The following is a 19,296-nucleotide window of genomic DNA, read 5'->3' on the forward strand; positions in this document are numbered from 1 at the left end:
GCTGAAATGTGAGAAATAGTTCACATGATATGCATCATTAATCAAGCTCTGTTTACTGCCTATGAACAAGCAGGTGCTGCACATAATGGCCCTGTACTGAAAATTGTAGAACAAAAATCAAAATTTATGAGTGGAAAGAAAATCCATTGTTAGGGTGATCATTTTGAACTGTTGGTGTAATTATTGTAATATTTCTTGCAGAGAGCAGCATCCAGATGCAGAAAACCAGTGATAAGTGGGGGAGATGGTGTTGGTGAACACCCAACACAAGCACTGCTGGATGCATTTGCCATTAGAGAAGAAATTGGTACTATCAATGGACTGACTGTCGCCCTAGTTGGCGATCTTAAGCATGGAAGAACTGTTCACTCACTGGCAAGGTAATTCTGAATACAATGGATATGATTAAGATGTATGCAGTATTCAAATTGTAGAAATTAATAATGTAATTTGAAATCACTGAGGAAAAATTTGCAGCATGTAGCTATACACATAATTGCATAAGATTTAACTCTGCATGATTTATGTAGATATGGTGACACCAAATAATATGTAAAAATAGTTTGTAAATTGATATGTGCACACTACACAAAGAAAGGACACTGGTGTATGTAGCTTTGACGTTTTGACGGCAAGGCCATCATCATCAGAATGCCGTTCTTGGGGGAAGAGCGGATAGGATGTGTGTTGGGGAATGGTGAGGGGAGGAGAGATAAGGGATGAATAGGAAACGGACAAGGGGGTAGGTGGGGATATGTAGGCGGTAATTGGATGGATTCAGTGGGCTTGATTCAGCCCAGGAGGTTTAAATGACTGGGACACCCAGATATGTGCCATTTCGCGGGTTATCACCTATGTGATACTGGCAGATTTGGAAAGGGTTTCAGTCACCAAAATGGAGAAGCAGTCATTGAAAGATTGGTCGTGGGAAGCAGTGTGAGTAGGGATGGGATAATTAAAGAAGATGGGGGATTTGGTGGAATAGCAGTGGTATTCATCAAGAAAGGGTTATCAAAAGCTGCAAAAGACACTTTTGAAACTGCCAACACAAGACGGATTAGGGAACCTTGGATCATGGATGAGAGGAGAAAATGGAAGAATGTAAACAGAGGCAAAATTAAGTATAAAGAGTTAAAAAATAAGTTGAGGTGGGCAATAATTAAAGCAAAAGAAGCATGGTGAAAGATGCAGTGCGAGGATGTGGAAAGTTTGCAGAGGAAAGGTGAAATTGGTGTGCTGTACAGCAAAGTTAAATCTTTATCGGGAAGTAAGAAGGGAAGATCTATGCTAACAGTTAGAGATAAGGCTGGTAAGATAATAGTTGAAACAGGAAAGATCCAAGAGAGATGGAAGGAATATATAGAAGAACTGTATAGTAAAGAACTTAGACCAACAAAATTATACCTAGAAAAGGAACATGAGGTAGAGGAAGATAGCTTAGGTCCAGGCATATTCAGCGATGAGATAGGAAGGGCATTAAGGGAGATGAAGCTAAATAAGGCCGTGGGGGTGGATAACATTCCCGCGGAACTTTTAAAAGGCTTAAGAAAATGTGGGAGGAAGAGACTATATGGGCTGATACGTAGTATTTATGAGGAAGGAATCTGGCCGGAAGACTTTGTAAGATCAGTTTTAGTTCCTATTCCGAGAAAGGTAAAAGCTACATCATGTGAGGGCTACAGGACAATAAGTTTGATATCCCACTCAGCTTAAGTTGTTCTCAGGATCATAAACAAAAGGATAGAGAGTAGGGCAAAGGATTACTTAGGGGATGATCAGTTTGGGTTTAGGAAGGGGAGAGGTATGCGTGATGCCATTGCAGTAATGAGATTATTAATCGAGAGGAATATAGAACACAACCAGGAGGTATTTGCCTGTTTCGTAGATTTCGAAAAAGCGTTTGATAGAGTGAATTGGTAAAAACTAATGAGTATATTGCAGAAAATAGGAATAGATTGGAGGGATAGTAGGCTAATCCGCAACCTGTACATGTCTCAGACTGCTCGGGTGCGAGTGGGGAACGGGGAGTCCGGATGGGCAGTGTTAGGAAGAGGTGTGAGGAAGGGTTGACCATTATCACCGTTGCTGTTCAACCTGTATGCAGAGAAAATGATTAAAGAGGCATGGGAAGAACTGGAGGTAGGAATGAAAGTGGGCGGGGAATTCGTAAAATCAGTAAGGTTTGCTGATGACCAAGCTTTAGTTTGTCAGACAGCCAAGGGATTGCAAGCATTGCTGAGTGGATCTAATTTTTAAAGTTTTTTTTGCCAACTTCCAGGGAATGGTTGCTGATATTTTTTTCTTTATTGTCCTAACTACCAATAATTAGGGGAAAACGAACTAAATTGCATGAAAATTAAAAAAATAAGTAATGTGGATGAAGGGCTCAACAACATGAACTTGAACAGAATAGTGAGTAAGTTTATTAGACCCAAAATATGTCAAAACATAATGAATAACTGATTGCAGCACTTTTCCACTTGATAAAATTTTCATATTTACGACCGGGTTTCGATGTATTACATCATCATCAGGTGTAATACATCGAAACCTGGTCGTAAATATAAAAATTTTATTATGTGTAAAAGTGCTGCAATCGGTTATTCATTACGTTTGACTTCCACCACATCACGTCTGAAGCTACTCAATTTATGTCAAAACAGTTAGAAAAACTCAATTTGCTAATATTAATGGTGTTAGATTCTCGGTGAATTATTTTACACTTTGTTTCCCCTAAGAATATTTATTGCATACAATCTACATGTAGGCATGAATTCAGTTTTGTTGTGGTTTGACATAATCAGGTTCAAAGTGAATACTATTAACCCCCCCTACCCTTATAATATCTGGGGTGGCATGTTTTGAGGAACAGGGTCTTATCCCTTCCCCTCCCCCCCTCTGCACTATAGTTCATCAAACTTCCACTCCTGCTACACTAAAATCTCTCCTCTCACTCCTTTGGCCTTCAATTCTAGGCTGCAACCATTATTTTTCTATTTGATGATGTTATAGGAATCCAAAACCTGGATCCTTTGTAATTTCTAGTTAAATAAGAAGTCATTTGACCAGAAAAAGTGTTGGTATATATTATTTTTACAAGTGTTGTCAGGGATAATATTTAATCTAAACAATTAATGTAAAATTCAGTTGGATTATCAATAGTTGATTGATGGTCATGAAAAATGGGTGGATGTGGAAAACAATTTGCCAACTATTAAATTAGATCAATATTATAATTACCATGACAGCCCATACTTAATCCGTTTTCTAAAGAAATTAACATAGCTCTGGGTCTTTATTGGGGAAGGAGGCATGAATTTTGAATTAATACCTTCCCCTTTCTCTCTCTTGCAGATTACTCACCCTCTACAATGTGAGATTATTATATGTGAACCCTCCTGGACTGGGCATGCCCAATAACATTAAAGAGTATGTTAATTCTAAAGGCATTCCACAGGTAATTGAATAAATATAATGTATGTATTGAATGTTAAAGTGGTTAAAATTTCACATAAGAATCATGCAAGTTATGGAGAGTACAGATTTATCAAGACTTGAAGTTGGCTATATGCATAATGCATATGCATTTAGAAGTTTTTAAAATATGTGAAATTGAATTAGTATTAGAAAAATCCATATTATTTTAATGTAAATAACCAAGAAATTAAATGCTAATATTCGGCATAAATTTATCTCATGCTAATATACATTTTGGTATGGCTGATGATATTATATTCAATTTGTTTCAAAATAAATATTCTGTATCGTGGAATTTTTTCCAGGAGGAATTCAGCTCACTGGAAGAAGTAATTCCGGAATGTGATGTCATTTACATGACTAGGATTCAGAGGGAGAGATTCCAATCATTGGATGAGTATGAGAAGGTTAGAAATGTTATGATATTTCTTCATGAAATTTTGGTAATCATATTATGTAGTTGTTTCCCTTAGTACAATCAATATAATACTCTTTTGAGGTAAAATATTCCCATGGTTGCCTTACGCCATAATCATAAGAATGTAGCAATTCCTATTTGTGTATATCTGCAAATTTTATGTATATATTAATTATCTATTTCATATATACATATATCCCATCATTCATTCTCAATACTGTATGTACATTGTGTCTGCTGGAAAAGTAATTATATTACCTGGTGAATATTCCAAAAAAATACTTTTTAATAAACAGAGTCCACAGTTTTCTTCTTTGAAAAGGAACATTGGTTGCATAATTAAATATTTCACTAACAGCTGGTGGTTATTTTATTGTTCTGGTAAGAAATAAAGATGCAAAGACGGATAAACAATAATGCAAATTCAACATTGGGCAAATAAACATCTTCCAACTTTCACCCTAAGCAAAAAAGAGCTTGCTTTAGTTCTTTTGCAGTTAGTTGGAGATCACATTTTGCTATTTTGTAGAATTTGTTTTTTTCATTTGCTAAAATTCTGCTTTCTCATTTCATATTAGATGTAACTTTTTAGTATTCTTTTTCAATATTTTTTATTTTTAAGTCCTAAATTATTCCATCTATTCGTTGGCCAATACACTCCAATGGCATTTATAATCCTGTCATCCCTCCACTCTCAGATGTACTTTCATTATATCTCATAATATTTTTCTTCCATAAAATGTAAACTATTGTGGCAGCTGGATGACATAAATGTACTCCTGGATGTGCTTGGGCATCTTAAGGCCAGGTTTTACAATGTCTTATGTCATACAAAAGGTTAACTTAAAAGTTCTGATTAAGGCCAAAACTCAGTTATATGATTGCTATTTACATTGAAAACTGACTGTGAAACTGTGCCTAATGGACAAACGGATGTTTCTGCAGTTATTTTTCAATTCAATAGGAAACAATATTATTTGTTTATATGATTGGATATTGATTATCTCCAACTTTAGGTGAGTTTCTCATTGACTGATGACTGAATTTAATGAGACATCGTGAAACCAGGCTTAAATGTTGTGTGTGATTATGTCCATAATGTAGTTGTGATGATTATAATATTGAATATTTGATTTTCAGGCCTGTGGGGTTTTAATTCTGACTCCTCATTTGATGAGGTATGCCAAACACCGCTGTGTTGTGTTACACCCCCTGCCTCGTCTCAACGAAATTTCACCAGAACTTGACTCTGACCCCAGGGCGGCCTACTTCCGTCAGGCAGAGGGAGGGTTGTATGTGCGCATGGCATTGCTGTCCCTTGTTCTGGGAAGATGTTAGGTGCATAATTTTGACAGAAAATGGTGCCAAACAACCATTTTGGTAATTAGTATTAGTTTTTTTTATATTTTAATAGAGACAGTATTGAAAGTTTTAAGCAAGCTAGTGCATTTGAATGAAGGTATCTACTTGTAAATTTAATCATAGTATGTTTGTGATTGGCTGTAATATGTGAAAAAAATAGCCAACATTTGACTGATGAAAGTGAGATATTCATGACAAAATATATTTTAATGTTTTTATTTTTGCCTTGTTATATGTAGAGCACAGTTGGAGTTGGTGCCTCTTTATAATAGAGATGATATCGTTTTTATTTTTTTAACTACTCTTTACCTGTAAAAGGGATTGCTATTGTTAGAAAATGACTGAAATATTCCTAGCTCATGATTTATTACTTTTCATAAATACCTTTGAGCTGTTACAATTTATTGAGAGCATTTCACTGCCATGTGCGAAAAAGATATCATGTGATGTATTTTATTGAATTTTATTTGTACGAGAGACTTCATTCTAGATGAACTGAATAAAGCTAAGGCTTTTCATTCTTTCTGAGTGGAAATACTTTTTTCTGTTGTCAACACTATGGTGTGAAGTCTTGCTAGCTATCATTACCCTTCTTGCAGAAATCATTGGGCTCATAAAGTATACTGGAGCTACACCAATTCATAGAAAATTCTACGTATGCATACCTTCTTGAATAATGAACTGCTCTAAAATGTATTGGTGACACACAATCTGACTTTATCTATAAGAAATAGATAGGAGTCCATCATTTTAATCTTCCTGCATTATATGAGTGTATCAATACATTCCTAATTCACATTTCCACGATTTCTTTCTTCTTGTGGTTCTGAAATATATGATTGCACATAATTTTTTATCAGTAAGATAAAACTACTTGCTTAAAAACGGAGACAAAATATTGGCACAATGTAAAATACAAAAGATTCTAGGATTTGGTTGGGATGAAAATAATAATATTTTTATGGTTTTCAAATCTGAAGTTTTCATGCTTGGTGTTTTACGGTATTATAATTGTGCTCTTTGTTAAAACTCTCCCTTTGTTCAAAACAATATTCTGTGTATAGCCTCTCCTCATAAATAAAATGGACAGAGTCTGATAAATTAGTTGGACGGAAACTACCATACTCTCTCATAATTTGTTATACACAATTAAGTTGTCTTCAATACTGACACTTCCTGACTCAGCTCAGAATTTATCAAGACTATGTGATTTGGACTTGCTTTAAAAATTTTTGTTATATTTTAAGGAATTCCAGGAAAGGAAAATAAAGGAAATGATAAATAAGTGACACCTGGATCAGTGCATTCAGTTTGCCAAGGTAGAAAACAAGTTGTAAAATGCCAAATTATTATTTTATAAAAATTATTTGAAGTTGCCCATGTACTAATGCCAATAAGCTTAGATAAAGTTTTTTTTTAATTGATCCACACTTGTTACTTGTGTGTGTGCATATATACTTCAGGATAACTTATGTGCAGAATTGTTAGCATTTAAATAATGGAATATGAAAAATTAGCTCCTCGAGTCTGAAAATTTAGAATTTTTTCTGTTTTCTAAATTGTAAAGGGGCTTCATAGAAAATATAGCAAAATACTTATTGTAATGCTCATCTGGTTTGGTCAGCATTTTTATAAATTCTAACTGATGCTGTGATGAAACAAGTTTCATATTTGCATTCAAACTGGCAAAATAACCTGTCAGGATATATGAATATGGACTTTATAGAAAGGCTTTCACTCTTACAGGGTTCCAAAAGATCCATATAGACACAATGAGTAAAGGGAAAAGACTGCTCAAAATAAAAAATTCACTGGTCATGCAAGTAATTGATATGCATTGATTTAAGTTTTCATGTATTTTGTTAAGATCTTATACAATCTGGTTTAAGTTCGATAGTGTACCAACATGACATGGCTTTATTTGCTAGCCATTCTGAAATATCAATAAGGTATCGGTAAATGCGTCATCAATTCATAAAAATTAAGTTTTTTATTTACACAATATACAATTGATAAAATAATACAGCCAGCAGCTGTATTTACAACAATGGCCCTTATAAATTAAAATGTAGAAAATCAGTTACCAGATTCTATTTTCCTATACAGAATGATGAAAAGATGACATCCAGTATCTCTTCTGTCGACACATGGCCTGTTATTTTTCCTAAGCATCGCATTGCTTGTCGAAGATGCTCAACCATCATTACCACATCGCAGTCTTCAGATTCCTCGTAGAGATTAAGACAAGACTCCAAAGAGATGACACAATTCTGAAGGTGGTGCCGATGGCGACTCTGGGTAATGGTAGGATTCTCTTGGCTTGGATTAGCACACCTGATAGAGAAAGGAATGTCCCCACAATTAAATTTAAAATAAGTATGTAGGTTCTGAAAAATGTAAAAACTGGAACATAAGCCAAGAAGTTGGAGACCACAAATTTGCCTAATAGCAATCTATAATCAGTGCTGCTACAAGTGACCCTATTCCTTGATGGTTAAATGCAGCCCCTCTGATTTCAAGGCCATTGTAGATATGCATTTATGCACTGTGGTACAATGAAGCCTATAAGAGAGCACAACATTTATTCATGAATGTTAACATTCCATAAAGTTAATCACACCAGTCACATGTTTAAAGATATGCATAATTGGAAAGCTATTGAGACTCAAACAAAAGGGGAGAGAAAGTTACATAATGAAGGTAAGAACCAAATGGTTTGTAGTTCATGGGACCAGCAAATACAGTGGTGCAGCCCAACATAAGTTGATGCGTGAGGGTGAGGCTTATTTTACACTAAATTCTGTGGGGGCTGCAAAATTCACCCATTAGGATCGGCAAATAGTGTCACCAGTGACATACTGGTCAGATCTTGTGTCCAGAGGTATCATCGGGCAGATGTGGAACTGGGACCGAATCAGTAGCCTAATGCTCTTTATCTGCTGGCATAACATGTGACCAAAGAGGAACATAGAACATTTCAGTCATAACACTTGTGTTGTAATGCACATATTTACTGGATGAGAATGAGTGAACAGGATGTCATGATTACTGTTTCTTGAGCTCAGCCACCCAACTTGTATTGATCTCATCTTGTCCTTTACCAGGAAATTTTACTGCTGGTTCTGATATCAAAGTGGCAGTATCATTGTAATCAACAGTGCTTCCCGAAAGAAAGCAGTCAGTGGTCAAAGCAAAATTTGCAGAGTGGAAAGAAGTGGTAATGTATACTTCCAGCTTCTGCACCCAAACATCTATGCAGGGCTACGAATTTCAGCTATAATTCATTTCTACTGCTGCTATGGAAAATACTTGATGAGATGACTCTGAAGATTACTGGAAAAAATACCTGTGAGAATAGACAGTGAATTCTTTCTTAAGAGCATTGCCTACATAGTAGAAATGAATGTGAAAGATGAATAACATAAATTATCTGAGAGAAGAACAGGGGGATAGTTTGTAATTCTTGCTTTCAATTTTTACATATACCCGATATGATTTCTGAACGATGAGGGATGATCAATTATGAAGTACCTAATCAAATCCTAAAACTTTGGAGAATATTAGAGAAAAAGACTGGTTTGTTTGCTGGGAAAAAGTATGGAATGGGAGTATATAAAATAATGGGAAATGCCACCTGATGATTGAATAGTTTTTTTTTATGTTACTTACATTTTTCAAACCCTCCCCAAAAATAAATCCTGGCAATAATAATAACACTAATTGGTCCCAGGACTTAAAAGAGTAAAATATAGGTCAAGTCAGAGGACAAACAATCAGCTGTTTCAGTCTTCTGAAGACTCCACACTAAGTTCTGAAGAAACTTTTCCAAACTATAATAGCATTGATATATCAGAAAATGCTTGATATATTACTTAAAATATACCTCTAGTAGCAGCAGATTTTATGTCTGGCGGCAGATAGTTGAAAATTTTGATCGCAGCATGAAAGGGACTCTTACCATGCATAGCAGAAGAGTGGCTGAATAAATGTAAATCAACACACAGCAGAGTATTATGCCCATGTAATTGGGCATTGGTGATTTGTTGTTTGATATTATCCTCAACATACATACCTAAGTAATAAATACACAGAAAAGGTAAATTTTTTCAATTCTTTAAAATAAGGTTTGCCATGGGGGTATTTTTTCTGGATACCTAATACATCTTTTTTGCGTTATAAAAACTCTTCGGAAGCCAGGTGATGCTCCCCATAAAATAACTCCACGATTGAAATGAAATAATTGACTTTGTAATTCCACACACTTTTGTGTGTGGAATTACAAAGTCAATTATTTCATTTCAATATGTTATGCAAATTCCATAAAGTTACGCTTAAGACAACAAAATTTAATGCCATGATATTAATTAAGGGTTTTGACACAATCAAAATGGAGAACATAAATCCGTAGTGCCTTACATGGGTGAGAGCATTCGAATAGATCAAAGGTTAGCAAGATCAACATATTCTACTGTCAATAAAAAATCATGAACATTACTATGCATAAACAAAATCTTGGGGGAAAAAATCGTTAGATTAATGCTTTCCATATTTGTAGGGGGACAAGTTTGCAATTCTTCTACTCTAAATGAGCTAGATTTTTGGTTGTACCTATCAAATTAAACTTCCCTAAAAGAATGACTTGGAATATTTTTGACATCATGAATCATCCAAAATTAATTATTAACACTGATGAAAACAGAAATATATATGTATGTACAGTATCAATTCCTAACAAGCAACTTTTGGTGATTAATTTGCATTATGTCATTTTTAGAAGCATATCAGACTTGAAAAATTTGCAAGCACAACTGACAGCCAAAAAAATAATATGCCAATAACATAATGTTCAGATGAGATAATGTCGTGAGACGCTTAATATAATAGGGCAATAGTATTTACAGACTGCATACCTCTAACATTTCAAGATTATACTTGAAAAGACGAAGAAGCATTGTAGTTAAAAACAGTTGATGGTTAAAGGAGCACTATTTTAAATTTAATTTTTTTAATATTCCTTATACTATGACAATACTCAAAATAATGATATTGCAATCTGCAAAACCTAGCTGAAAAATTTACGTTGAGACCATGGAATTCCATGGTATGGTACACTAATATGAATTTTCAGTATCATGTGGTAGTATCTTTCACCCTGATTTCAATTTTCACTTGAAATCGGCATACTTTTTTGTTTAAATTTAATCTGTGAAAGCGAAATCTTGGAAAAAAATTTCCTTTGCTAATCGCATGTAAAAAAATTTTGTGTCCCAAAGTTTGTGTCCCATATTTTAATTGATCTATGCATCAATGAAATTGAAAATAAAATTTTAAACTGATAACTTACAGGCTGGAAAGTTGATCTTTCAATTTGGCCATTAACTCCATCACTCCATCGTTTGTTTTGCAGGAGACGAAGCAAATATTAGGAAAGTTCTGGATTATCGAATCCATGTGATTAAAATCTTCAACTAAATCCCTCTTGTTCACTATTAATAAGCAATTGTCTCTGATGCCCATGGTATCAACAGGATTAGGCAGATGAGAATTTTCTCTCTTCACATAACCTTCCATTGTTGCTTTGAATTTACATCCCTTCTGAAACAAAACATCAGAAAGTAATAGTCTTTCAATGTATGATCGTAGGTGTTCCACAACTGAAAACTTCTTGGATAAAACATTTCTGCTGAACTCCACGGCATCAGCCACTAATAAATACAGGTCTGCTGAAGCAACACATTCCCTTGCTCTCTTAACTCCTTCCAACTCTATAAGATCTTGTGTGTCCGTCCTGAGGCCAGCTGTGTCTGAAACTAGTACTGGAAAGCCTTGGATGTTCAAAGGTCGCTCAACAATGTCTCTTGTGGTTCCTGGTATTGGACTCACTATGGCTGCTTGTCTCTGACCTAAAAAATTGAGTGCATATTAGAACTTCCCGTAAACAACCAGATTAACATTAAAATACAAATGAAAAATAAAAGTTAGCATACAACTATTTCAGGGCTTTTACAAGTATAAAGATACCTTCAGCCTCCAATGAATAATAATTCCCTTTATTCAACAAAAGCTTCCATATGATAATATTAGCTTGCTTAAACCATTAGTGCAATGATTGTCTGCTACCCAACATCTTGACTTAGCTTAATTTCATGAGATTTTTAAACAAATTGAAGACAATTTTCTAACTGTAAGAAGTCTGCAGTACAGGTTCCCAAATTTGGCTTCAGAACTCTGGACTTTTTTATCATTGATTGAGTTTCAATACATTCTGAGCTCACGTCATTGAACCTTTTTGCAGTGAGGGGGCAGATAATTTTTAATAAAGAATTTTCTTCAATAAATTGCAATCTTTTCTTGTAAAAGATAATGTTGAAATTAAAAATAGTACCCTCACAATAACTAATACATGTAATATGAATACAAAAATTAAGAAAACATAGTAATAACCATTTGCAAATGATAAATCCTTGAAAAATGTTCGACTTTATGAGGTATGACAGGCAGTACGTACTGGCCTCAATGAAATTTCATCGCAATATGATGCTTCCTCCCCTTACATCTCTCTCCTTATACCTTCCCCTCTTTCAAGCGCCAACTTTCTTTCCTCCCCTTTTTACCCTGAGGTGCTCATGGGTCAAGACAGAACTGATGAGAAACATGAAATCATTGCAATGAATTTGCACCAGTGAGTTTGGTGCACCATTGCTTGGTTTTTTGACAGTGACAAATTTGAGATTGTCCTGGTTAAATGAATTGACCACAAATATTACATCTTTTTCATTAGCCTAATATTATCAGGACCAATGGCGACTGATGAAAATGATGTGAGCTCTGTTTAGATACCAAAACATTGACGATAATATCAGTTTGTAACTGCAGATACTTCAATATTCCATAAATAATTCAACTTATTGTTATTTTGAAAGGCATTTGTGTAAAGGAAACCTATATAAAAGGTTTGAATAACAAGAAAAGGTAACAGTGCACACCATTATCACTGAAAATTTGGTGATGCTAAAGATCTGCGCTAAACGTGTCCCGAAGGTATCGCTGGATGACCAAGAGCAGAGTTGAGTGTCTGCTGGTGAAGATCTTCTACAATGTCATCATGATGATTCCCCAACCCCCTTACAGTCCTGAATTGGCACCAGCAGACTATTTCCTATTCCCAAACGTAGTGAAATCCTTCCTCTAAAGACACCACCGCGGGACCCTACTAAGTACTGTCAAAAAAGCTTGCACGCATAGCCTTTTGGACCTTCCAGAATTCATCAACCAGGGGGCCTTTTACCTAAAAGGGAGCCTTTTAGTCATGAATAGGCAGCTGGATAAAGTGTGTTGACACTCAAGGGATGTGCTTTTAAGAATTTTGAGGTATTGTATCTACATCTGAAATTAATCCATTTTTCCAAATATTTTCCCGATACTTTTATACAAACCATGTATATAAAGATTTTGATACAATGAGAGCATTTTATTTTTGCTTGAAGGAATGCTATTTGGAATTACCACAACATTTTATTTAAAATTCTCTCCCATTTTGCTATCTATACTGGGAGGAAAAGAGTTGCAAATGTAACGTAATAGACGGAAGTGCAGCTGAGGAAACCACTATTTCAAAGTTGCTTTTTGACTACTAACCACTAAAATTGTGATATTCTCTCATGATTGCCACAAATAATTTTTAAGATATGTTCTATATTCCTGAAGCATTTCAAATTTTTATTCAAACAGATGAGATCTATTATTCTTATATGTCTAATTTAAACTATATGGATTTGACACTCACACAACAAATTCAGCAGGCTGCTTTTGCCAACATTTGGTTCACCAATAATGACAGCTTTCACACCACTTCTTAATCTTTCTCCACGCCTTCCATCTGCCAAATGATTCTAATGCAAAAACATATATGTTACGGAGACTAAATGATAAGAAATGCTCTATGATCAAATGTTAGCCACATTCTCACTAAGTGTAAATATTAGTTCCCTATCAAGTACAATTGTAATTTTTGAAGATAAAATGTTATCTTAAATATGCATATGGGGCTCACTGTAAGGTTTTGAGAGATGGAATTATACAATGAGATCTAATATAAATTGAATTTTAATAAAAAAATAGAATACATTTTAATATAGATATTGTAATTTACCGACACTATCAAGAAAATAAAGTTCTCTTAAATTTATCCACTACAAAGTATGTGGGTCCTTGAATAATTCCTTATAAAATCCAAGAGATGATGCTCATAGTATCAGAAAATGTATGTTTATTATGCCCCATCTATCACTAGACAGCTGTTAAAGTTTTATCAATCAAGAGGCTTCATTTACATAATCAATTGAAGCAGCAGACTTTTGTTTATTTAGAAAAAGATGAGTTTCATGTGGTGATTAAGCACTTCTATTTCAAAGGCTTAACAAAAAAAGAGTTCAAAGCCCACTTGGATGAAGTTTATAGAACATCTGCGCTTGTGTTTGCGACTGTTTACAATTGGGCAAATGAGTTTAAATGTGCTCGCACCAACAGAAATGATGAACATTGATCGGGACGTCCAGCTGAAGTAACTTAATCTGAAATCATTAACAAAATCCACAGTATGGTTTTTTGGTAATTGATGAATCAAAGTTTGTAAAAAAGATGAGGTCACCTGCATATCACAATGTACAGTGCTTCCAATTATGCAATAAAAATTGGGTGTGAAAAAAATCTTGACAAGTTGAGTACCACCCTCAGTGGAGAATAAACGCAATTGTGTGATCAATTCAGAGGCTGGTTAGTAGTTTTTCCTTTGAAATTATGATGAGTTTCTGCATCAATACATAACTATGTATGAAACAGGAGTACACTACTTCACTTGAGAGATAAATGAACAGCTGAAACACTGGGTTTCTAAAGGCAATCTGGCTCCGAAGAAGGCATAGTTGGTGAAATCAGCCGACGAGGCCATGGTCTTGGTTTTGTTGAACTCCAGTGGAATAATCTGTATCAATTACTCTTCCTCTCTTCCATCGAGACAATAATGCATGGGTGCACACCTGCACAGTTTTGATGGAAAACATTATGGAATTACATCTTGAATTACAGCAGCATCCACCAGATTTGGCCCCCAGTAACTTTTTTAATTTCCAAACTTGAAAAAACTGCTTGGTGAAAAACAGTTCATGTCAACCAAGAGATCATTACCATTATAGACAGCTTAAAAAAAGGATAAATGGCGGGAAAGGTTTATTGAGCTGAAAGGAAACATTTAACAGTAAAATCTACCCAAAATAATGCTTTCCTATTTTTCCTAAGGACTTATCGAACATCCCATGTATCAGCCTCTCCTTGACAATCCATTACAAGGTTCACCCATTACGATAAGCATTACACAATACCTTGATGCCTTCCAAGAGTTCTGAAATGGCTTTGTGATTTTGATTCAGAATTCCACTTTCAATATTTTCCTCTTCGCTGAAATCAATGAATGCCTCAAGGTGAGCAACACACTGAAAAACAGAAATACAACTGCTTATAACGTTTTGCTGACAGTAGGGAAAGTGTTCATAAAAATTCACCATAAAGTACGATACATATACACTGGTCTATACAACAAATGATTATAGCACTGAATACCATGTAATATACCTATGTCTCCGGAAAATTTAAAATGTAGCACAACATAAAAACGTACCAGTTAACAGTAATTTGGTGTTCACTGCTTTTCAGCACAAAGTAAGGGAACATTTCTTAATGTTTGTAGAGATACAAAATTTAGGAAAAAAAGGGTTTGAAGTTTTTACACTTTATTTGGGTCGCAGTAGTCCAGGGGATAGAGCGTTGGACTACTGACAGGAGGGCCCTGGGTTCGATTCCCAGACAAGTCTCTGGGCACCTGCAGCTCCACCCAAGCTATGTGATTTTTTGGGTACCAGGTCTTCCTGGGAAACAATTACCGGCACAGGAAAAGGAACTTGCCCCCCTACCCTGATGTGTGAATTTCACACGCCGTCGGGCTAAGTACTGGGTGAACTCTACCATCACCTACCAAACCGACCTTCGGGTTGATTACTGTGTCTATGGTTTTACACTTTATTTACCATGTATATTCAACAGATTCAAGCAAGATGTAGTGGTAGTTTGCTATTATGAGAAACACAAAATTTTCACTCTTCCACAGATTTATGTATAACATACAATGCATTTCAGTTCATCGAACCATCTTCAGATACAAGACAAGATTCAACATGTGATACATTATATTTATGCCTGTTTGTGGAAAGGGGGGGGGGGGGGAGGGAAGAGTGAGGATTAAGGTAGGCGGGGACAAAGAGGGGAAATATGGAAAACCCAATGAAACGGAAACTAAAGAAATGGAGAGATAAAAAGAGGAGGGAGAAAAGCCCTTGTGGCCATCATTTGAGCAAGCGGTGGGGTTGGAAGAATAAAGAAGAGCTAAGCGGGAAGGAGATACTGAAGGGATAGAGGCGGGCATCGATATCTCCTTCTGCTTAACCCTTCTTTATTCTTCCCTCAACGCATGTTGAGAGTTATAAGGAAGGAATAGCAACCACATAGGTTATAAGTGGGCAGCTGATGTCACACCTTCTGCCATTATCTTTAATCCTCTGATACCACCCTTCAGGGCATTGGGTGTCGAAAACTTGAGTACCATCCTTTATTAGCATTCCACAGCAATATCTACGTTGTTGCATTAAATGTTAAAAATGAAATTTAAACCACCACTTCTACTAAAATCATAACCCAAAGTAGTATTTCATGCACATGAAATATTTTTAGATAGTCTTTTGAGGAATGGATCCTATATTGCCATGTCATGACGTTCTAATAAGGTAAGTAAGAATTTCAAAGGAAATTACCAGTTATTGGCAGCTGGATGAATGAGCTCAAACTTTCCAGAGAGCAGATAAAAAATAAAAGTTATTCTACAGTGAAGATCATGATAGTTAGCATTTTTTTAAAAGAAAATTGAATTTTTCATCATAAAATATAAGACAATGCTTTGAAAAGAGTTAATTTGCCATTTTTGAGAAATGAAATTTTTTATCCATGCCATTTAACCATTTTGCTGCTGTAAATATACTTGTGTGTTCATTCAGGAGTCCAAAAAGTTGTAGTTTTAACATCACAATCAAACTAGGATGGGTTAACTCATTTCCCTTTCTCTCCAACTACCCACTAGTAAGCCTTTCATCTTTTGAAAATAAGCTACAGTAAAACTATGGAAAAAAATTAATCGAAGATCTAAAACCATTTTTCTTATCTATGATTTTCCTCACTCAAGGAGTGTTCAACTGAGACAATTACTATCTCTGTTCCAATGCATGAGATATTCAGTTCTAGAGTTATCACCCACAGGGAAAACGTGATCAAAATGTATCAGTTGAAAGTTATAAAACTGCAAAATTGTACAAACAAATGTGGTGTCCAAGGGGCAACTGTGTCACATAAGTTGAGGAATAAACAGTATACATACTACTGTATATTGGATCATTTATAAAAGGTACGTACTGCCAAGAAATGAAGATATTGTAATATTAATATATTGCATATATACATACTATGCCTAAGCTAAAAAATAAAAAGAGAGCTTTTCCTATTTAATCCAAAAACACTACACACAAAGTAGATTAATACAAACACCAATGGGAGTACTATTTTTGGAGGAATTTCAATGGCCCATGACGTTGAAGACGGATGGGATGAGAGAGTATTAAACAGAAAAATGGAAAATAATTGGACTAAATGGCTTGATGGTGAAACCTTCAGCAATTGGCACCACCAGGACCAGCTGGGTGTTGGTGGCACATTCACTGAGTTCAGACAGTACGAGAAAACGGGTGGATACGAAGGTGTGGACGTGGGACAATGGAAGGTAAGGATGGGTAGTGATGCAATAAAGTTATATAAGCAAATATTACAGGAAGGGGAAGGAAAGAGAAGCCATTCATTGATAACATTGACATTTTGAAAATATTGTAAAATGCAGTCCGATAAATAATGAACTCCTAAATATGTTTCTGTATGCACAAACTCCTTACTGCGGAGAGGTGGAAAGGGTAGTGAATGATATGAATTTAAATGAAGAAATACTGAGAAATATGAAAGAATCATTATTGCATTAGATTTAACTGATTTTTACTGCCAATTCATTCTATTATTTACCCATTATTCAATTGCATTTCATCTGTTAGTTTCAAACAGGGAATAACTACAACAAAACCCTTTTTTTCAGGTTGAAAAACTTTTCATTTAAACTTTAGTTCTTCAGCCATTGTCATTCTATGGAAAAACCTTAAAAATATCAATAGTTTAACCAGTTCTCCTCAGGTATCAGTACAGAATTTTAAAAGGGGCCGAGCATACTGCTGAAGATTGGATCTACATACTTCATGGGTTTAATTGCATCAGTTTCATTAGCCTCCCCTACCCATAACACCCAGGGGCTTTACCATTGACAAGCTAAACAATATAAATTGAGAAGTTGGGTACTAATATAAGTGGAAAAATATAATGAATCAATGTAAAATATAACCGAACAATGATAAGAAAAATAACAACCTTGACAAGGGTTTCTCTCCAATCCATATAGAGCTTGCTTAGTGCACCCTCCATTTGGAATAATGCCTGCTTTCTTTGTTCATCAGTATCAGCATCAATCAAATCACCCAGTCCCTCAACTTCTAAAAGATCTAGTTTTCCTCCATAAAATGCTCTCTTAGTGAATTCACCTGTCAAGTACCAAATCATCAACATTTCAATATAGCTGCATTCAAGACTATATTGGACATTAAGCATACATGTCATTGGATTCAATATACCTGCTTCAGCAGGTCGATAATCCTCCATTTTACCAAGAGCTTCCAACACAGATGATATCACCGCTACTCCACCATGTACGTGCAATTCACATATGTTCTCCCCAGTAAAACTTCTTGGTCCTGGGCAGAGAGCATATAAATGTATTGTCCCATTCTAAATTTGCCAACCACTTATTAAAAATTGAGTGAACATCTCAAAGGAGTGAGTTTGAAGTTCATAACATTACAAGATGACAATGGAAACCAGAAATTAAAATTAACGCAAGGTTAAGTTGGATTTGAGAACCAAAGCTAAGTTAGCAAAGTAAAGCATGAGGAAGTGCATGTATTATGGTTTCCCAAGCTACCTGATTTGAATAAAATTTCCAACACTTCCAAAAGTCATAGACCACCAATGGCCTTTGATTTGATAAAGGTAGTAATACTCTTACACACTCAAGAGTTGTATGCAAAGATATTCTAGTAATTAGTACATGTAGAGGCAAATATCAGGAACAATGAATAAGTATGAAACTGCAAACATAGAAATCCAAATCAGGGATTAAATTTTCTCTTTAATTCTCATTGGAAAGGGTAAGAAACTATTCCCGTTGACACACCATGCGGAATTTCTGATTTGTATGGGCCAAAAAAACTAACAGTAAAGGGCTGAAAGGTCGTTAAAGAAAGGGCATGTAGTCAATGAAAAAACATCAATGTTGATCTGTAAAATGTCACGAGGACTGTCATTCGAACTAATAACACAACTTATATCCTCACAATGAGGGATATCAGTAGCGAAATGGCTACAGAAAAGAGAGGGAATAACTCTACCTGGAAACCAAATAACTAATCCGTGGTCAAGAGTTTCCTTGGTATCAGGATGTTCAATTTTTCTCAAAACGGCCTGCCTTGGCACAGGATATTTTTTCATTCCAGCCATTCTAAAAAGACTCGAGCACGCTTTGGGTCCTGATATCCTGATGACTGCCACTCCACATTTTCCATACCCTACAAACATTTATCGTATTCAGAATTTTAGCTATTTGTACTACAACACCAACCCAAATTTTCTTACACCTACCCGAGGCCAGGGCATATATAGTTGAATTCAATCGAACTATACTATGATTGAATGTTCTTAAAAGACACATTTTTAATTTAAATCCAAATGAAAAACTCATTACAGTTGACAAATTAGCTGCTATTATATACACTTCCGCAAATCAGCTTTTA

General features: G+C 35.3%; 2 protein-coding genes across 3 annotated transcripts in view; one reads left to right on the top strand and one right to left on the bottom strand.

Annotated features, from left to right (window-relative positions):
• Positions 1-6,046, top strand: part of r (carbamoyl-phosphate synthetase 2, aspartate transcarbamylase, and dihydroorotase rudimentary) — a 104,283-nt gene extending 98,237 nt beyond the window's left edge. For both annotated transcript variants that reach the window (XM_071594353.1, XM_071594354.1), the window contains 4 exons: positions 202-380; positions 3,355-3,457; positions 3,783-3,884; positions 5,036-6,046. In XM_071594353.1, coding sequence (XP_071450454.1) covers positions 202-380; positions 3,355-3,457; positions 3,783-3,884; positions 5,036-5,233 — 582 coding nt within the window. In that variant the 3' untranslated portion in view covers positions 5,234-6,046. The remainder of the gene's footprint in view (positions 1-201; positions 381-3,354; positions 3,458-3,782; positions 3,885-5,035) is intronic.
• A 1,264-nt stretch (positions 6,047-7,310) lies between these two features.
• LOC139695144 (tRNA modification GTPase GTPBP3, mitochondrial) lies at positions 7,311-19,277 on the bottom strand. The gene is made up of 8 exons (XM_071593792.1): positions 19,145-19,277; positions 18,895-19,071; positions 18,082-18,201; positions 17,822-17,991; positions 14,638-14,748; positions 13,044-13,149; positions 10,602-11,160; positions 7,311-7,591 (listed from the first exon to the last, which is right to left on the bottom strand). Exons 1-8 carry the CDS (start codon positions 19,242-19,244, stop codon positions 7,348-7,350), a joined length of 1,587 nt encoding a protein of 528 aa, XP_071449893.1. The 5' UTR covers positions 19,245-19,277; the 3' UTR covers positions 7,311-7,347.
• Between the last annotated feature and the right edge of the window lie 19 nt (positions 19,278-19,296).

This window comes from Hetaerina americana, unplaced genomic scaffold, assembly GCF_022747635.1.
Source record: "Hetaerina americana unplaced genomic scaffold, ioHetAmer1.1.p SCAF_6, whole genome shotgun sequence".
Lineage (NCBI taxonomy): Eukaryota > Metazoa > Arthropoda > Insecta > Odonata > Calopterygidae > Hetaerina > Hetaerina americana.

Excerpts from the sequence above, each read along its gene's own strand:
- LOC139695144 (XM_071593792.1), bottom strand. The coding sequence starts at position 19,244 with ATGAGTTTTTCATTTGGATTTAAATTAAAAATGTGTCTTTTAAGAACA. Across the intron at positions 18,202-18,894 it reads ATTAGTTATTTGGTTTCCAG|GACCAAGAAGTTTTACTGGG; the intron begins GTAGAGTTATTC and ends CTCTCTGCCCAG. Across the intron at positions 17,992-18,081 it reads TTATCGACCTGCTGAAGCAG|GTGAATTCACTAAGAGAGCA; the intron begins GTATATTGAATC and ends GGTACTTGACAG.